Below are 19825 nucleotides of genomic sequence, written 5' to 3'. Positions count from 1 at the left end.
AGAGAGAGGGGGAGAGACAGAGAGAGATCTTCCATCTACTGGCTCATTCCCCAAATGGCAGCAGTAGCCAGGAAAGAAGCCAGGAACCAGGAGCTTTTTCCAGATCTCCCATGTCGGTACAGGGGCCCAGACACTCAGGCCATCCTCCGCTGCTTTTCCCAGACTGTTAGCAGGGAGCTGGATTGGAAGCAGAGCCGGGACAGAACTGACATTACATGGGATGCCAGCACATAGGCAGTAGCTTTACTCACTATACCACAATGCCGGCCCCTGTATCTTATTTTTTAAGAAAAGATTTATTCATTTATTTGAAAGGCAGGTTTATAGAGAGAGAGGGAGAGACACAGAGAGATTCTGTCTGCTGGTTTACTCCCCAAATGGCTACAAGCTAGGAGCCTGGAACTCCATCCGGGTCTCCTATGTGGGTGGCAGGGGCCCAAGCATTTGGGAGCATCTTTTGCTGCTTTCCCAGTCTCATTATCAGGGTGCTGGTACATATAGGATATTAATGTTGCAAGTGGTGTTTTAATCCACTGCCGCACAATGCTGTCCTCAATTTGCACCTTAAAAAGTTCTTCTGCGTATTGTTTTCAAGACACTAAAAAATATTTGTTGCAATTTTACTGATATTTTGCTCTGTTTCTCAGGTGTTAGAGCTAAAATAGTTGACTAAGATCCATGGGGTAATAGCTCTAGTGATGGAGGATTCTTTTGTTTTAAACCCGGAAATGTCTTTCTGAATGTGTTTTTGCTTCAACCACAATTCTCATTATTTTTCTCATAGTGAAATCATTAGCTTGTGTTTGTCATATTGATGTCTGTTGTCATGGAAATAAACAATGTCATAAATTCAGTGTGGTAGAAAGTAGAGGGTAATTAGGCTGGGAATCATAACCTCTAAGAAAAGTAGAAGCTGAAATTATTGCTTATAAATGATCCCAGTGTGAATTTGGAATATAATTCCCACATTCTAGCTAGCTTTATTTGTCTTATACATTTTTGCAATATCCTTAACATAATATTTGATTTACTTAAGTTCAAGTTGCTTTCAAGTAAGGTCATTCTACCCAGTCATTCCTGACTGCAATTTAGGAAATTTAGGAGAAGACACACATATGGAAAGGCAGCGTGTATCAAATCAAGGAAAATGCTGCATATTTAAAAACTTAGAGACTGGTTGTTGGGATATAAATTATCAAAACAAAAAAATCAGAAACAAAAACACCCCAACCACCAAACCAAATCAAAGAAACAAACAGCTTGAAATTACACTTTTATATTTTTCAAGTTGAGAAATTAGAAAGGTTTATGGCCATTTAAGCGGCAAATATGACTAAAGAAGATTTTCAAATGAGAATTACCTTCGAGTACTAAGGGGAAAAAGTCAATATGTTCTTGAAAATAAGTATTCTTGGTTGCAGTGAAATACGTAACTGATTTCCTTCCAGAGATGAGATGTCCTGTCAGCAGTTAAAGTTATTTCTAATGGAGTTAGAATTTTCCATTTGGACCTGAGGTTTGGTAGGCTTTCCAACTCCTGTTTTATTTATTTATTTCTTCTGAATTCAACCATATATGATAGACTTTTGTCCACCTAGATTTGTTTTTCATTAATTGGTTTCTTTATTTTTTGCACTGAAATTTAATTGTTTGTTACTAGTTGAAAGATACTCATTTTTACTCTTTGATTCAAGTTAAAAATAACCTTCAAAATTCTTGTAAAAGTGTGATAAATCATTTCCATGAAAATACAACAATTACTACTAAAGTGTATGCTAAGAAAGCACATAGTTCTCTATTGATATCATACTGTGGCATAAACCCTGGTAAAAGTAGCCAATGTAAAGTGACTCGAATATTTATCTTACATTTCAAATATGGAAAATGAGAGTTTTATTGGAAGACATCTGTACCTCCTATTAAGTTGAGGTTTCCATATTTTTCCATTTGGGTTGTATTTCTTTCTTTTTTTTTTCTTTTGAATGAAAGAGCCAAAATTTAGTAGCAGACGTTTTCGATCAGCTAGAATAAGTGGTGTGTTTTATTTTGATGACTAATCGTTTTTAAGTTTCCCAGAAGAATTTTTAGTTTCATTAGGGTTAAGCTGTATTGAAAGTTTGCAGTTCTGTTTTTCTTCACTGAATCAGCAAATAAAAGTTTCTCCAGAAAATGATTGGTGGAACTAACATTTGTAAGTGATAAGAGATTGTCACAGTTATTGTAAATTATACTCATCTATTGAAAATAATCTTATTTGAATTAGATTGGAGAGGAAAAGATCATGATAAGGAAATAAACATCTTTGTGAACAATGGGTTATATCATAAAGCTGACTGAAATGTGATGGGCTTGGGGATTAAGGCAGATTTTTTTCACGAGGAAAAATTTGAAGACATGTACTTCTTAAAATTTGGACATCATCCTTGTCCTGAAGATTTTTATAATCTGACTGGACACATGGGGGTGGAGTGGATAGGTATGAATCAAGTATAATTTTGAGGTTTTGTTCCTTCAATCTGTTCCACTGACACAACAGTACAGAAAGCTCAGAAAGAAGAAATGGACAATTTTAGACAAGTTGAGTTAAGATGTCTACCAGGATGAATGGATGCTTAAATATCTAGTAAATATTGAAAAATCATTCCTCTTTAATTTCTGTTCTAGAACGTGGTTCACCTCGAGATTTAATTACTAAAGATATCACTGACACTTCGATTGGGGCTTATTGGACATCTGCCCCAGGAATGGTTCGTGGTTACAGAGTCTCATGGAAATCACTTTATGATGATGTTGAAGCTGGAGAGAAAAATCTTCCTGGAGATGCACTTCATACCATGATAGAAAATCTTCAACCTGAGACCAAATACAAAATTTCAGTTTTTGCAACTTACAGCAGTGGAGAAGGTGAACCTGTTACTGGAGATGCCACAACTGAATGTAGGTAACATCATGGGTATGTTTGGGTGTGTGTGAGTGTTTCCTAATAGTTATCAGCTCTAGTGACATATAGTTGAACTACTTAACTTTTATGCTTTATATGGTAAATGTGGAATGAACAAGTAAGATCTTTATAGGATTGTGGTCTAAATTAGGACTATGTTAGTATCTAAATATTATATCACATTTAGAAATACTGTATCACTTTCAACTGCCTATGTTTGTCTCTGTGTTTCTCTACCTCCCCCTCCTGCCCAGTGGAATGATCAACTACTTAGGATAGTCAATTGGTAAGAAGTTAGGGAGCCATGGAGACAAAGAGAATTCAAGCATATTTATAGCTGTGTGACCTTAGTCAAATTACTTGACTTTCTTTGAATTTCAGTTTCTTAAAATATAGATGATCTTACCTTTTAGTGTTGTCACAAGGATTTAATGAAATTATAATCCTTGAAGCACCAAGTATTATATCTAGCCACTTAGAGGTGATTGATGAATCATGAGTGGTTGCTGAGATAATAATTATTATATAGTAAATACTAATCTTAGGCTTTTCATTATATTCCTGATGTGTTTGGTAAAGTTAAATCAAAAGTCTACTGAGTTTTCTGGTAGCTTAGATTTCCCTCTGTATCATCAATATACTTTCTTCTGAATAATTATGAATGATCTAACTATTATCATTTATCATCACCTGATGTGAAGAATGTGTCAAAGTTTCTTAATTCTTTTTTCTAAAAATATACTTGAGTGATAATGATGTGTCAATGTAGGTTTCACAATTGTAGCAAATGAACCACTTTGGTGGGAGTTGTTAAGAGGTGAAGAGAGGGTGGGATGGGACTGGGAGGCTATGCATGTATTGGGAGCTGGGAAGGATACATATGAAATCACTGTACATTCTGCTCAGATTTTCGGTTTCTAAAGACCTTTTAGAAAAGTCTTTAGCATTGCTTTCATCCAAAACTAAATCTTGAACTAGACTAGAAAGTCACAGAGGAGAAATTTTCTTTTGCTCATCCAAGTACGGCAGTTAGTTTAGCAGCAGTACCAGTGGCTATCTGAGATATATTGACAAAATGGGAAAAGAACTTACAATGTGTGTGTCTAAGAGGGTGTTACAGCCTTTTATAGCTTGTGGCATACCTTTGAATGGCTTGAAAAATCTTGCTTTTTAGTCTTGGAAAACCAACAAGCTTTTTTTTTTTTTTTCCCTTCCCTAATACCCAGTTTGTCTAGGATGAGATATGCTGTATTTTAATTTAGTTTCAATTCCTTCATTGTAAAGAATTAGGAACATTTCAGACTCTATGTGAGACCTAGGGATGGTTTCCTCTGTTCCTTTCAGGGGATTCTTTCCCTGATTTTGGGGAGTTTCCTCACACATATGTGCTAATACCAGGTTGAAGACTCAAGGGGGACCTTCTGCATATTTTTGGAGCTTTCCTCCAAAAATTATATAGTCTTTACTATATAATAATTATAATCTCAACAACCACTCATCATTCATCAGTCACCTCTAAGTGGCTAGCCACAATACCTGGTGCTTCAAGGATTATTATTTCACTTAATGCTCATGACAACAATGCTGTGCACTGTAAGTTCTAGTTGCCTTAGACTCCCTATACTAGCAACACCATCATATCAATTAAGGGAGACCACCAAGCTCCACCTGAATTCCCCCTTCCTGTACTGAGACCTTGGAATTTCCTCCAGGCAAGAAACTGTCAATCATGGAGCCTACTCTCCTTTGTTTTTCTCAGTGATCTCAGGGATCACTGTCCTGTTTAACTGATGTCCATATCTGGACATTACTGTTTCTTTTGTTTTGTTTTAGTTTTTTCCCCATTGGACTTTTAGTTGTTTCAGATGGTCTTCCCCATTTGAGCATGAACATTTCTCTGAAAATCAGGAAAGATTCTTTGCTGATTTTTAAAGATTTATTTATTTATTTGAAAGGCAGAGTTACACAGAGAGAGGAAGGCAGAGAGAGACAAAGGTCTTCCATCCGCTGGTTCACTCCCCAATTGGCTGCAATGGCCAGAGCTGCGCCAATCTGAAGCCAGGAGCCAGGAGCTTTTTCCAGGTCTCCCATGTGGGTGTAGGGGCTCAAGGACTTGGGTCATCTTCTACTGCTTTCCCAGGCCATAGCAGAGAGCTGGATTGGAGGTGGAGCAGCCGGGACTTGAACTGGTGCCCATATGTAATGCTGGCACTGCAGGTGATGGCTTTTTACCTGCTACGCCACAGCACTGGCCCCACCTTGCTCATTGTAAATTTCCTTTTGCTTAAATTCTTCCTAAAGAACATTCTTACAAACTTTTTTTTTTTAATTTTTTTTTTTTGACAGGCAGAGTGGACAGTAGAAGGAGACAGAGAGAAAGGTCTTCCTTTTTGCCGTTGGTTCACCCTCCAATGGCCGCCGTGGTAGGCGCGCTGCGTCCCCGATGGCAGGAGCCTGGTGCTTATCCTGGTCTCCCATGGGGTGCAGGGCCCAAGAACTTGGGCCATCCTCCACTGCACTCCCTGGCCACAGCAGAGAGCTGGCCTGGAAGAGGGGCAACTGGGACAGGATCGGTGCCCTGACCGGGACTAGAACCCGGTGTGCCGGCGCCGCAAGGTGGAGGATTAGCCTACTGAGCTGCGGCGCCGGCTCTTACAAACTTTTGAATTAAATTACTGTACTTATAACTCATTATGTATAAAAAATTATACTATTGACTATTTATGGATGTTTGGTGACCTGTTTTTAATATTTATTAAATTTATTTTAATAAATAATATTATATATTAAACAAATACTATTTACATGCACTTTTTCAAATAGTCAGTATACACCAATTTATCTTTTGAGCCTTGAGATATTTTTATGTATTGGATATTCTTACTCTTCTTTGTTAGAGTTATACTATACAAATCAATTACAAATAATGTTAACTATAGAAACCCTGAGTACTCACTCATTTATGGATTACAACTTTTTCTGAAAAGGGCCAAGTAAAATTTCTAACCCCACATTCGTGATTTTAGTGTTCTCCCTAGCTTGGTTACTGGAGTAATTCTTTATAGATGGAAATATAAGGGAACAATTCCAAACCTCATCTGCGGAAATGGTTGTTTTCTTCACTAAAGTCTCTAGCATGCAAGTAGGAAATCCCTGCAATATGAACTTCCACTTTTTAGTATGAGCTGGATGAAAAGAAAATCTTACTGAGATGTCAGTAAGATTAGGCTCACACGCCATCGTGAGTTTATGGGTGATTACAATGCTGAACGAGAGAACTGTGTACATGCTTAGAGAATCACAGAGTTTCTTTTCACATAAATGAGTAGTTGGACAAATATATTTTCTTTGAACATAATAAAGATTGAAATTTTCCTTTTATCTCACAGTATCCCAAGACTCCAAATCCTTGAAAGTAGATGAAGAAACAGAGAATACAATGAGAGTGTCATGGAAACCAGCACCCGGAAAAGTTGTTAACTACCGTGTTGTGTATCGTCCCCAAGGGGGAGGGAGGCAAATGGTTGCCAAAGTGCCACCCACAGTCACTTCAACAGTGTTAAAGCGACTTCAGCCCCAGACCACATATGACATCACAGTTCTCCCAATTTACAAGACTGGTGAAGGAAAGATTAGGCAAGGATCAGGAACAACAGGTAAATAATTTTTTATGGGAGAAGTTATCTAATGTTTTAAAAGAAGATTTTGATATATGTACTTTATTTTCAAATGTTTAAAATTGATTCCATAATAAATTATAATTATTAAATGGTATACCTAATTAGTATATTATTTTTACCAATCTAGTTCCTGTTCAGGTCATCCTATATATTAATGTTCTAATGCTAAACTAAGTGAAACTCTGAAAATTATTTACACATCTACTGGGATAGTACTCTGTTAACAGTACTTTTATAGGATATGGTGTCTTGTGCTACCAGAATTAAAAACTGTTTATAAATACACATTTTTGTAGGGGCTAATAATGGAAAATCTCCAAAGCCTAATCTTATGGATAATATTTTAAAAATCTTTGTATCATTACAGCTTCTCGATTTAAGTCACCCAGAAACCTCAAAACATCTGACCCAACCATGTCAAGCTTCCGAGTGACTTGGGAGCCTGCTCCTGGGGAAGTGAAAGGTTACAAAGTCACATTCCACCCAACTGGGGATGACAGAAGACTGGGGGAGTTAGTGGTTGGACCATATGACAACACAGTTGTTTTGGAGGAACTTAGGTACGACTTAACTTCATTTGTGTTATATGACAGAATAATTTATGTAAATTAGTAGGCTTTACAAGAATAATAACTTATATGTCTGTTTGCCAGCAGAGTATTTAAACTCAGCTAAAGCTTGGGCAGAATTTCTGTTTTAATTTTACTGTTAGGCGATCAGGAGTGGTGTTTTTTTTCTCCCAACAGTACCCTGAAGTTTCAAAATTAGCATTCATGGTACACAACCATATGGAAATGTGGGGGTTTCTGTGCCTTCTGGAGGGGACCAGCTAACTCACGCTGAGATCTTCAGTGTGAGCCCTCCTCCAGTGGGACGCATGGGAGGGAGAAGGCAGGACTTTGTGCTTGCTGCCAGCTGGCCAAAGAGGGCCAGGCTGGGCTGATTAAAGGTCTAGCTTCAGGCTGTGCAGTGGGAAACAAGGAAGTTTGAGTTCAAACAGCACCCTTCATTCGTTACAGTGAAGAGAATGGATTACTGTGCATTGCGTTTGGACAGTTTATTTGTTAAGGCACTCACTCAATAATATTGCGGTCTCTAGTTATGCTCATCATTTACTTTTACTAGAGTAGGGAAGATGAGATTTATTGGGAATACAATGTTAGGCATTGTGTTGGGTGCCTTGTGTTACCTTGTGAGGCACAACATTTCAGTCATTTTCCTGAAGCCCACTGCGGAGAAGCAGTAAGAGTTGTTCCCTGTTATAGGCAGCACAAAAGCTGGTGCTGGAAATAGCTGGTGTTCTCCGAATGCTCCCTGGCCATTTCCCCTTGGTACTTTGATGGGAGGTATATTTCTTCTCTTGCAGTGTTGTACGTTGTAAGTTCTTCAGAGTGAAATGAATGTCCCATACAGACCATATACTTTAACATTCCAGGGCAGGTACCACCTATAAAGTAAATGTTTTTGGAATGTTTGATGGAGGAGAAAGTTCACCACTCGTTGGACAAGAAATGACCACCCTTTCTGACACAACTGTAATGCCAATTTTATCCTCTGGTAAGATATTGAGTGATATTCCCCTAGGAAAACTTAGCATTGTGAAACTTTCAAATGTGAACTGGTAGGCTATCAGATAGTGAAAAGAGACTGCTAAGCTTTTACACAATTCTCGTGCTCATCAAAAAACTTCTTTATGTATCTCATCATGCATAGTTTTGACACTGTTTTTTAGGGCTTCTCTTGTCAGCATTGTATTCTTTACAAATACTAGTTTGTTATTGAAAGCTGATTTTTTTTTCCCTAAGTGTAAGTGTTGTGCATTTTTTTTGTTTGTTTGCTTTTAGTGACTAAGATGCAATTTTCTTTTGTTAAAGTAATAACAGAAATGGTTTATTTGGGCCAGACAAGCAGAGTGAGTTTACATCAAATGGTGGGCAGCCACGACTTGGGAAGCAGAACAGTAACATAAGCTCTTTGGATTTTTGCCCTGACATGATTATAGCCTTGATGTACATGAAGCTGGTCTCTAACATTCTTAGAGGCAGAAATGATAGATAGAATTTACTTCTAAAGAATTTTTATCATTAACTAAGAAACAGTAGAGCCAGGCATAGTAGGAGTGGATTTGCAAGGGCCTAGGTGCTTGGAATAGCACTTGGGAAACCTCCATCCTGATGAGGTATGAAGTACAATCCAGGCACATTTGAACTTTGTAGTATGATGAGCATTTCTTATATTTTGTCAGTGACTTTTTTATGATGTAAAGATCAGATGCTAGGATCACAACAAATGAAAATTCATGTAATATAAGTCCTTAGAAAAGGAAACATTTTAAAACATGGATGTAGATAAAATAAATGACTGTTAAATCTTGCTGTTTTGCATTAATTTCCTGTTGGTTATTTTATGATGATATTAACTGACTTATATTTTTATTTTGTAGCTTGTACACTGTGGATATTGGGATTATTTTCTCTCCCCAAAGCACCCTAGCTTTGTATCAGTGTTTGTGCTTGTTGTGTCTACAGCTCTCAATTTGTATATTTGTTTGCATACTCTTCTAAATTGTCTTCCTTCTTTCTTCTTTAAATGTGCAATTTTCACCATCTGTGCTTATCTTATTTTTATACATAACAGATGTCAATTATTAATGATATAATATAATTATGTATCATGTTTTTGTTTTATTTTTTATTTAGGTTTTAAAAAAACATGCCTTTACTTCAAGAAAGTCTAATTTTAAATTTAACATGTCTAATCTTTTATATGTAAGAATTACCTGGGAACTCAATTATTTTAAGAGATAATTTTGGCTCACTAAAACCACTTACAGTTTACACATTTTATCAGTTGATCTCATACTTGTCTGCTAACAACTATGAAATGTTTCAGAAGAATGCAACATCTAGTCTTTAGATCACATTAGAACTTTATTAAAGTCTTATAACTAAAGTCTTATAGCTACTTACTGCTACTAATTTCATCTCCTGAGTTTGTGAGCCCATCACATTTACAGTGATGATCTGATTCAGATCTCTAGTTTTTGTGATTGCGGTCAGGAAATATAGTCAAAAATGAAGGGAAAGATTTGGCACTAAATATTATTTGGAAAATTGATAATTTTTGTGAAAGTTGTTTTTTTTTTTTTTTTTTTTGTGGTCAGTATATCATTTGGACCTGTTTTCAGAGTCTCCTACCCCAAACCATTGAGCTAGGCCACAGTACCGAGATAGGCAGTACTGAACATCCAGGTGCAGAGCATGGCTAGGGAGGAACCCTGCCAACAATTGGATCCTTACTGTCCTGTGTCCTGATTGCGGTGCCAGGGATGGAGTGTCTCACCCGAGCTGAAGCAGACATTGTGTTGCTGGTGGACGGGTCTTGGAGCATCGGCCGGGCAAATTTCAGAACCGTGAGAAGTTTCATTTCTCGCATCGTGGAAGTCTTTGATATTGGCCCCAAAAGAGTACAGATTGGTAGGTTCTAGAAGAAGAGCATTAAAGACATTTTGATACTTTTGTTATGTGCTTGTATATTTGCTGATAACAATGGTGTTATTTTAGCCCTCGCTCAGTACAGTGGGGACCCCAGAACAGAGTGGCAGTTAAATGCTCACCGAGACAAGAAGAGCTTACTGCAAGCTGTGGCAAACTTACCCTACAAAGGAGGCAATACTCTCACAGGTGAGCGAGGGTGCCCTGGTACTCTTTCTGTGCTTGGGTCAGAGCGTGTGGCTGAGTAGTGATGTAACGGATTCTCTCTTTTAAAAACCCACTAGGCATGGCTTTGAATTTCATTCGCCAACAGAACTTCAAAACCCAAGCTGGCATGAGGCCTCGTGCTCGCAAGATTGGCGTTCTCATTACCGATGGAAAATCACAGGATGATGTTGAGGCACCTTCAAAGAAACTTAAGGATGAAGGCGTGGAGCTGTTTGCTATTGGTGAGCTCTGAAAAGGAGAGCAATGCCTCTCTGGGGTCACAATGTAGTAAGGACGTTTTTGTAGTTAAAAAAATATTATCTGAAGCACAAGAAAAACTAACATGTCTTCCCTGTCACATAATTTATCATAATGATGTTCCAGGAAGTGAATTCATTTTCTTCTTGTGATGGGACACAACCACATGTTTTGTTTTGTTTTGTTTTTAAGGAGAAAAACAGTGGATTAAGAGGAAAAAAATATATCATTAATAAGATTCAGGAAAATTCTTGTTATGTTTTCCACAGAACCATTTTTATTTTTGATATTTATCATTTTGCTTTCCAGAAAAAACATTGACAAGACACTTTTTTGGTGGGAAATTGTTGCAAAAAGCATTCAGAAGAAGGAAATTTAGGATATCTTTCAGTTCATGATATTCTTTGCTCATATTTTGTGACTGCAGATGAGTAGTCATTTTGTCATTGAGGACAATAATATGTATTTTATAGTTAATAAAATTTTAATCCTTCATAGTTTGCCATCAAGAAAACCCTAAAACATTTGCTTTATTCCATTCATTTTCTTTTCTGAGAAGTACTTTTAATTTATGTGTATCCATTTTTCAAGGTATTAAAAATGCAGATGAAGTTGAATTAAAGATGATTGCCACTGACCCGGATGATACACATGCATACAATGTGGCAGATTTTGATTCACTGTCCAAGATTGTGGATGACCTCACCATTAACTTGTGCAACAGTGTCAAAGGTCCAGGTAAGTGTTGCCCAGGGTTTCCTTTCCTTAGCATTGTTGACATTTTGGGTTAGATAATTCTTTTTTGGGTTGGGGAGAGCCCTGGTTTGTTCATTGTAAAATGGCTAGCTGCCTTATTGGCCTCTGCCTACTGGGTGCTAGTAACATTGCTGTAATAGTTAAAATATCTTCAGATGTTGCTAAAGATCTGCTGGGAACAAGGGAAGAAGCTGGTCCTGGTTTAGAATTGCTGCTTTTATGCTCGCTTTGGCAGCACATATAGAATTACTGCTTTTTTTTTTTTCTTATTTGTTTCTTGGGATGACATCAAACTAGAAAATGTCTTCTAGTTTATCTGAGGATACATTTAGTGTATATGTGACTGCACAATATGCCCCCTCCCCACCCACCCACACACACAGACAAATGAAGGAAGGGAGACAGAAAGAAAGATGCTTTCCTTTTTGGTGTAGAACTATTTTCCAGTAAAACATCTTTGCTGTAACTACCATGTGGCCATTAGGTAGTTGTGCTAGACTTTTAGTTTCCGAAAGTTCATATCTTTTTTTTTTCTTAATTCTTTTCTACAAGTAGGAATGGAAGATGGGTGAAAAGTCTTAACCTCTGATTTTCTTTGCCTCAACTGTAGATGTTCAAATTTGATACTTTGCACATGTAATCCCTAAATACAAACAGAAATTACAATTTTAGAGATTGAATTTTAGAAATTATAGTCTTTTTTTTTCTTTAACAGTAAGAAACTGAGATCTAGAGAATTCAATTTACTTAGTAAGGGTCAAATGGTTAAAGATGTTTTTATGGATCTTTGAAAAGAGTAGCTCTGGATAGGAATTAGGATTTAGAAATAAAATTATAAAATTGGATGTATAGTGACAAAGGAAGGTAAAGAATAATTCATATCTGTAATCATAGGACAAAGTTTGGTAAGCAATCAAATTGAAGGTATTTAGAAAACTGATGATGAAAATCATGGTCCTTATTTTATGAGAAAAGTTACTTTCAAGTACATGTAAATTTTGGTAAAAAACTATCCTTCATTAACTTATTCCAGTTGGAAAAGTTGGCATGAGTTTAACAGATAATGTTATAGGAATATTTTACATGTTTTGAGTGTTGGGGATATATTTATTTGAATGTTCCTTCTTGAGTTTCTTTCTCTAAACTTTTACAGATTTTCTTTTTTTTTAATTTTTAATAAGAGACTGACCTTTTCCCTGGAGAATAGATGAGCCAGGCAGCCAGAATTTGTAGGCTTCTGGCTCTAGATTAACTGAGAGAGTTGTAGTTTTATTCAGTTGGAGAGAACTCTGAATGGGGATGAAAACATCTTTTATCTGTTTTCCTTTTTTTTTTTTAATCAACTATGTAATAGATGCATTCATTCTAGTTTCCCAGACAGTAAAATTAGTTGATGATTTTAAGCTTGACTGTGACTCAAGTATAATAAGGGTTAGGGTTCTAAGAATGGACATACTTTCCCCAGTTTTGGCTTCAAAGAAAGTAAAAAGAGTTTATATCAGAATGATTTGTTATGCTCAGGGAATCACTGGATAAATTCTTTTCTCTTTAAATTATTATTTGGTCCATCTTACTGTTGGTCCCATTGAGTTTAATGTTTCCATTTCCATTGATATTAACTATAGATATTGTTATATTTGTTATTTCATCTGTATGTATGCACAGACAACAGAATCATAGCAGTATAATGTTCCTAAAATTTTAAAACATTTTTATTTGTTTAGCTTAATGTTATTTGAAAGGGAGAGGTAGGGAGACAAAGTAGAGAGAGGGAGGGTGAAAGAGAAATCTCTCTTCCATTAGCTGGTTTTCTACCCACATGCCTGCAACAGTCAGAGCTGGGCCAGGCTTAAGCCAAGAACCTGAGGTCAGTCTGGGTCTCCTCTGTGATTGGCAGTGATTCAGGTGTTTGAACCATCACTTGTTGCCTCACAGGGTGTAAATTAGCAGGAAACTGGGTCGGAAGCACTTTGATACTGAATATGGACATCCCAAATGGTTTACTATTGCTGTGCCAAACATCTGCCCCAAATGTTCCTGAATTTTGAAATACTTGTTTATTTTCACTCTCTTTTGAATGTGATTATGATTAGGTTTTCTTATTACTGTCCTAGGTCCTATGATGGAACTAAACATGAATAAGAAACCCTCTTTGCTCAACTAGTAATTTAACATTAGTGCCATGTGTAGGACTGAAGTGGATTTTTAACAGATTAAGAAATGATTTTGACTGTTCCTATGTATTTCCTAATCTCAATGCATAAACTTAAATTTCTTTTAACCTATAAGAATTAAGAGTCCAGTTGGCCTGTTAATAGCAAATTTACATTTCAAGTGACTTTTCCTGGGCAAGTTTGCAATGTGATAATCAGATTTTACTTTAAACTGACTAGTTTGCTTTCTTGTGTGGGTGTACTCACATTTTAAAGTATGAACCACAGTTAACTAGTGGTCTCAGGGGTAGTGAAACACTCACTTTTTTTTTTTTAATGGCTTAGTTGAAGTATAAGATACTGATCATGCTGTGTTAGTGATTTTGGGGTGGGGGGATGATTCAGCCATGTTTTGTGTTGACCTAACAAAACTGTTAAACGATTGTTGATTACACTTTAAAGTGCATTTGTCTTCTATTTTATGAGGAACCCAGTGCAAGTCACTAAATATTGTCTAATAGTGACATCTGCCTACGACTTGTAATAACTAAAGTTAATTGAGCTTAAAGGAATTGTTACCATTAAAGTCTGTGTTTAAAGACAAAAAAAAAAAAACCCAATTCTGTACTCACAGAGTGTAACATATAGTCAAAGAGATAAGACATTAATATATACAATCAAAATGATAGTAAGGACAGTGAACTTATATGGTGCCAATAATGACAGAGACAATGGAGAAGCTGAATTGTCAGAACTCAAATAATTATTAATTGATATATACTCAAAGGTGGAGCAAGGAGACAGCTTTTGAGTCTTGGTGATTGGCAGTCTGGTGATGTAAAAAGAAGAAGATCAAGTCAGGAAAGACAGTGACATAGGCTTGAGTATTCGGAGGCCAAAGAACCCTTGTACAACTCACTCAGAGAGGTCTGTTGAGCCTCAGAGAGGTCTGTTGGGCAACAGGCTCACCACTAATTTATTGTAGCTACTCGGTATATTTAAGGAAGATGTAAAATTTTGTAATAAGGATAACAATAATGTTTTGATATAATTTCAAATTTCATTACCTTGCCATAATAATGAAAATGTGTATATGCTTTATCTCCATGTGTAGGTGACTTGGAAGCACCTTCCAATTTGGTTATATCCGAGCGAACCCATCGTTCTTTTAGAGTGAGCTGGACACCCCCTTCTGACAGTGTGGATAGATACAAGGTGGAATACTATCCAGTTTCTGGAGGGAAACGCCAGGAAGTGAGTAGATGACATTTACATTCACTCCTTTCTGTTGCTGAGATTGGGCCCTCTTCATTAGGGTCCCGAGAAAAATGTTGGATGAAGGGCAGGAGGGAGGCAGAGTGGAACACAACTCAGTCAAGAATGGTGCTTTCTGCTTTGATTGCAGGCACTTCCATTTGGACTTAACTAAAGGGAAAGGACTTTGCTTAATTGTTGCTGCAATTCTATGAATTGCAGAATGTCAATATTATTTTTAATTAAAATTTAATTAAAGGATGCTTGGTTTATTCATGACTATGTAGTAGAATCACAGTTAGAGAAAAACATTAAATATGACCTATTTTTACCCACTCATTTTACAAAAAAGGAAACATTAGCTGGGAGAACAAATTATATGAATTGTCCAAGTTCTCATTGTAATCTGGTAGTTTCTAAAAACAGAAAACAATGGTCTCATTCAAGTATTCTAAGTTCTTTGCAGTTAACTATTTTGTAAGTATAGTAGAAAAGAAAGAATTGATTATAATACCAGTTATTATTTTACATCCTTCTCTCCCGCCAGTTTTATGTGAGCCGCCTGGAAACTAGCACAGTGCTGAAAGATCTGAAGCCTGAAACTGAGTATGTTGTAAATGTGTATTCTGTGGTGGAAGACGAATATAGTGAGCCTCTAAAGGGCACAGAAAAAACCTGTAAGTCAAATTAAAAGCAAATTTCTCCTTGTTCTGTTTTTTGAGATAAAGAAGTGATGGCCCATGTGGGATTTTTTTCCAGCCAATTTTCTTATTCAATATCCATTCAAGAAATATCTACCTAATGCCTTCTTTGTTCAGGTGGTCCATAAATATCTGGTAGTTGTCTGCTCTTCCTGGCTGCTCCTGCCATCACAGGATCCCACTGGTCAGATGGGTAGTCACGGCCATAACTGATTTAGAGAGAAAAATATCTTTAATAGTATTATTCAGTTCTTAGTGTGTTGAGGCTTTCTGCTTTTAAGAAATCTCTTAAAATGCAAATATACTTTTCAGGGGGCTAGTCCATCAAGCCCCTTTCTGTTTGTGATACAGTGACATTTTATCAAGGTACAAAGCTCTTCAGAAGTAAGAGATGAGGAAAGGGGCCATGTGGGGAGTGGGTGTTTCACTGCCAGCAGAAGATCCTGCATCACCAGCAGTGAAATAGGCCATCTCTGCACAGCTCCTCCTCCTAAGCTTAGGCCCGCTCTCCACACGGCACCTTTCTTCATCTAGAGAAGCTCGGAGACTTTGACTATGAGTGGAGCGTTTGGGGGAGGTGTTCCTCAGTCCTATTCCTGGTGGTAATTCCAAGGCCATATGAAAATGTTCTTTTCTGCCTCTTGCTTAAGCACCAGGGGTTATAAAGGAAACCATTTTTAAGAGGAAGGAATGAGTCTTTATCTAGGACCAGAACTGACTTCCCTTTTTCTAAGGTCCTTAGATTCTTATCTCTCTGCCTATACTCCTTTATATTAGACCATAGAAAGTAGGATATAATGTACTTTACAATGGACAGAAGTAATGTGATAATTCCTGAAAACTTTAAACTCAATATACTCAATATTAGAACAAAAAAATAATTGAAACTATGTTGGTGTTAAGTAGAGAAGAGATTGTAACCCTTTTACTCTGCCTTTTGGACTTGTCTTAAAAAAATCTCATAAATCTTCTAATTCCAGTTATTAATGTATGGTACTCTCATTTCAAGCTTTTCTAAAGAAAAATGAACTAAAATATTGTATTGATTACTTATGTATGAAGCTCTTTTATTTAAGAATAAAAATAGTCAACTTAATGATGACCCAGAAAAATAGATTAAAGTCTCAGGAAATTGATATCCATTTTGGCTTCCATGTGAACTTACCAGAATGCCATTTACAATCTGAAAAAATTTCCCCAATCAAATGGGTGTGATGTGTGGTCATGTGTACTAAGTGCAATGAACAATAGCACTGGATAGGGGGTGGGCTTTGGGAAAGATTATATTAAATCTCATTGATTTCTCACAGCAACCCATTCTATTTATCATATATTTATATCAGTAACTTATGAGGACACAATTATTAAAAAGTAAATGGCATGAAAGGAATTAGTCTAATGTCTGCTTTTATGTTTTGATAGTGCCAGTCCCTATAGTCAGCCTGAATATTTATGACATTGGCCCTACCACCATGCGTGTGCAGTGGCAGCCTGTGGGAGGAGCTACCGGCTACACTGTATCATATGAACCTGTTAAGACCACTGAATCCACAAAACCCAAAGAGGTGAGATATGTATATATATATAAATATATGTAAGCATTGAGTTCCTGAGACTATAGTTTTAAGGTCCCCATTATGCTGAAATTATTTATGCCCTTATTTATAATTTTATACACAAGTAGATAAATATAAAATTAGGGTGTGGCCTGTAAGATAGTTTAAGAAAACAATGGCACAATAAAGGAAATGCAATTCTTATAAAATAAAAATAAGAGCTATATTATATCTAGTGGTTATTAATAGGATTTAATCAGATATTCCCAGAAAGTGGAAGTGCTTGATTTGAGTGTCATATTTCTGTTTGGCATATCCATATGCAGATGCGTGTGGGGCCAACCGTGAATGATGTGCAACTGACTGACCTCTTTCCCAGCACTGAATATGAAGTCACAGTCCACGCTGTCTTGCATGACCTCACTAGTGAACCTGCCACTGCTCGGGAAATGACCTGTAAGAGACTGCTATTTTTCCTTCCCTTCTTATTGCTATAAATGTATTGTTCATTAGACTATTTTTTCACATAATGCTAGTGATAAATTGATAATTTGTATATCAATTAGAGTTGCAATTTTTGAATTTGGGAAGAAATGCTTTATTTCTAGACTATGGCAGCCTATTAAATTGATTCTACGATATACATTATTTTTCACATTTAATATGCCTGATATTGGCATGTGACTTACAATCAATGGTCTCTTATTGCTCTTGGCAAGTTATCAATCAAGGGCTAAAGCATAAAATAATGGTGCATCTTATAATTGATGTTGTCTTCGATCTATGGAATGTATGTTGGATTGATGAGAATGGAACTATTTGTGAGTATAGTTTTGGAGGAAGATGTTGGATTTGATATCAAGATATTCCAAATTCTGTTGGAAGTCTATGGCATATATGAATAACTGTGTTTTAATTAAATGAAATTGTCAATTAATTCATTAATCCAAAAAATATTAATTGTCTATTATATTCCAGTCATTGGGCTAGGTGTTGAGAGCACACCATTAAGTAGTACAAAGCATTGTTGAGTATATGGAATCCTTCATGGTTTACATTCCTCTTGTGTGTGCTGGTGAGTCCCTTTTGGGCTTCCTGCTTGTTTCACTAAGAATTTAGGTTTTTTTTATTTTTTTTTTTTTAAGAGAAAATGACAATGATTGCACTTAAGATCGTTGTCTACTTTGCTGCTATTTTGTTTCATGCTTGCAAAGGTGGACATACTGGGGTAGATAACTTAAATTTGCTAGTCTGAGCTCATATTTCTGAGGAAATTAAGAAGTACAAAGAAACTTTGAGGAAGAAAAAAGGACTAAGAGGACAGAGGCATCGCAGTTCAGAGAAGCGAAAGTCCTATAGTGAAACTCATTAACAAATGTATTTATTTATAAATATTTATTTAAAACTATTTATTCATATACTTATTAAGCACCTTTTTAATATTGGACTGTGTTTGGAGCTGGTGAAAACTGGCAAATGGACAGTGAGGAGTCAGCCAGGAATGGAGACACATGTCCTGAGAGTGTTGAGAATATCCAAGAGTCACAATGAGGAGAAACAAAAAAGTTGGTGTGGTATTGGAGTGCCACAGTAGAGGAAGGGAAGACACAGACACAAAACCCTGAAGGGATGGCAGTGCGGAAACACGGAGGTAGAGAGAGAGATTCTGGAAGAGAGATGTATGTACAGAGTCAAAAATGAGGGGCAATGAGAGAATGGGCGACTGGGTAACTGGAAAGAGATATATTTCTGTACAGCAAGAGAAAATGTATTCACTCATTATCTTACTTTCTTCTTTAAAGGTAATTTCATAAATATTTATCATTTAAATTTTCTTCTAACCGTTTAGGCTTCTGTGAGTTTTCTGTTAAGCTTGTGGGTTTCTTAATCTTCCTTCTTTATTCACATAACCATTTATTTTTCTATCACAATCTTAAGGGAGCATAACATTTTATTTTCTATCATAACTAACTTAAATACCTGATAAAGAAATATTAGCTGTATATTTATGATAGATTATGATTTATTATGGCTAGATGATAATAAGTGGTGATAGGGCATATTTAAATAGCATGGAAGGAGATTAACATAAATGAGGAATTAGTATTTTGATAAATGAAATATATCCCATTTAAAAAAAATTCATCTGGAAAAACTCTGCTCTACCTGGTAGAATTATGGTACTTTATGATCATAGTCATTTTTTCAGTTATTTTGCTGCACATCTTAAGGTTTTTTCCAAATAACTTCTTGAAAGCTCGTGTGGATGTATTATAGCTTTCTGAATGAGAACACACGTGGATCTAATATCTCATGCTTCTCTAGTGCCTTTGCCTAGACCTCAAGATGTGAAACTCAGAGATGTTACTCACAGCACCATGAGTGTCTTTTGGGAACCTGTGCTTGGAAAAGTCCGGAAATACGTTGTTAGATACCAAACCCCAGAAGAGGATGTCAAAGAGGTAGGTTGCAAGCTAGAAAGGATATGGAAATACAGGTTAGAAAGGATGTGGCAATACTTGCCTAGATTAAAGCATATTTTCAGTACTTTATATTTTATTAATATAGTGCTGAAAACTTGATAATTACAAAGCAATTTTTGAAAATCAATGATAGATTGGACTGTCTTGTGTTGAGCTTAGAAATGTTTTACAGGGTGATATTAATCTCAAAACATAATCTCTTAGTAGATAAAGAGTTATAGAATCTAAGTGGTATTTCCTTCTCATCCAGATGCCTTATATGGTGCTCTTCATTCTAAGAATTACTAAAAAAGTCATAATGTTTCTAAAAATAGATGGTAGCAAGAGGGGGAGTTTGTCAGA

At 36.3% G+C, this 19825-nt stretch overlaps 1 protein-coding gene across 3 annotated transcripts in view; it reads left to right on the top strand.

Annotated features, from left to right (window-relative positions):
- Window positions 1–19825, top strand: part of COL12A1 (collagen type XII alpha 1 chain) — a 125458-nt gene that overhangs the window by 40550 nt on the left and 65083 nt on the right. For all 3 annotated transcript variants that reach the window (XM_062186369.1, XM_062186368.1, XM_062186371.1), the window contains exons 14-26: window positions 2665–2937; window positions 6331–6597; window positions 6989–7181; window positions 8057–8178; window positions 9948–10097; window positions 10185–10304; window positions 10400–10564; window positions 11172–11318; window positions 14604–14743; window positions 15291–15420; window positions 16867–17009; window positions 17327–17456; window positions 19326–19466. In XM_062186369.1, coding sequence (XP_062042353.1) covers window positions 2665–2937; window positions 6331–6597; window positions 6989–7181; window positions 8057–8178; window positions 9948–10097; window positions 10185–10304; window positions 10400–10564; window positions 11172–11318; window positions 14604–14743; window positions 15291–15420; window positions 16867–17009; window positions 17327–17456; window positions 19326–19466 — 2121 coding nt within the window. The remainder of the gene's footprint in view (window positions 1–2664; window positions 2938–6330; window positions 6598–6988; window positions 7182–8056; window positions 8179–9947; window positions 10098–10184; window positions 10305–10399; window positions 10565–11171; window positions 11319–14603; window positions 14744–15290; window positions 15421–16866; window positions 17010–17326; window positions 17457–19325; window positions 19467–19825) is intronic.

Source organism: Lepus europaeus, chromosome 3, assembly GCF_033115175.1.
Source record: "Lepus europaeus isolate LE1 chromosome 3, mLepTim1.pri, whole genome shotgun sequence".
NCBI lineage: Eukaryota > Metazoa > Chordata > Mammalia > Lagomorpha > Leporidae > Lepus > Lepus europaeus.
This window is presented reverse-complemented; position numbering and strand designations above follow the sequence as displayed.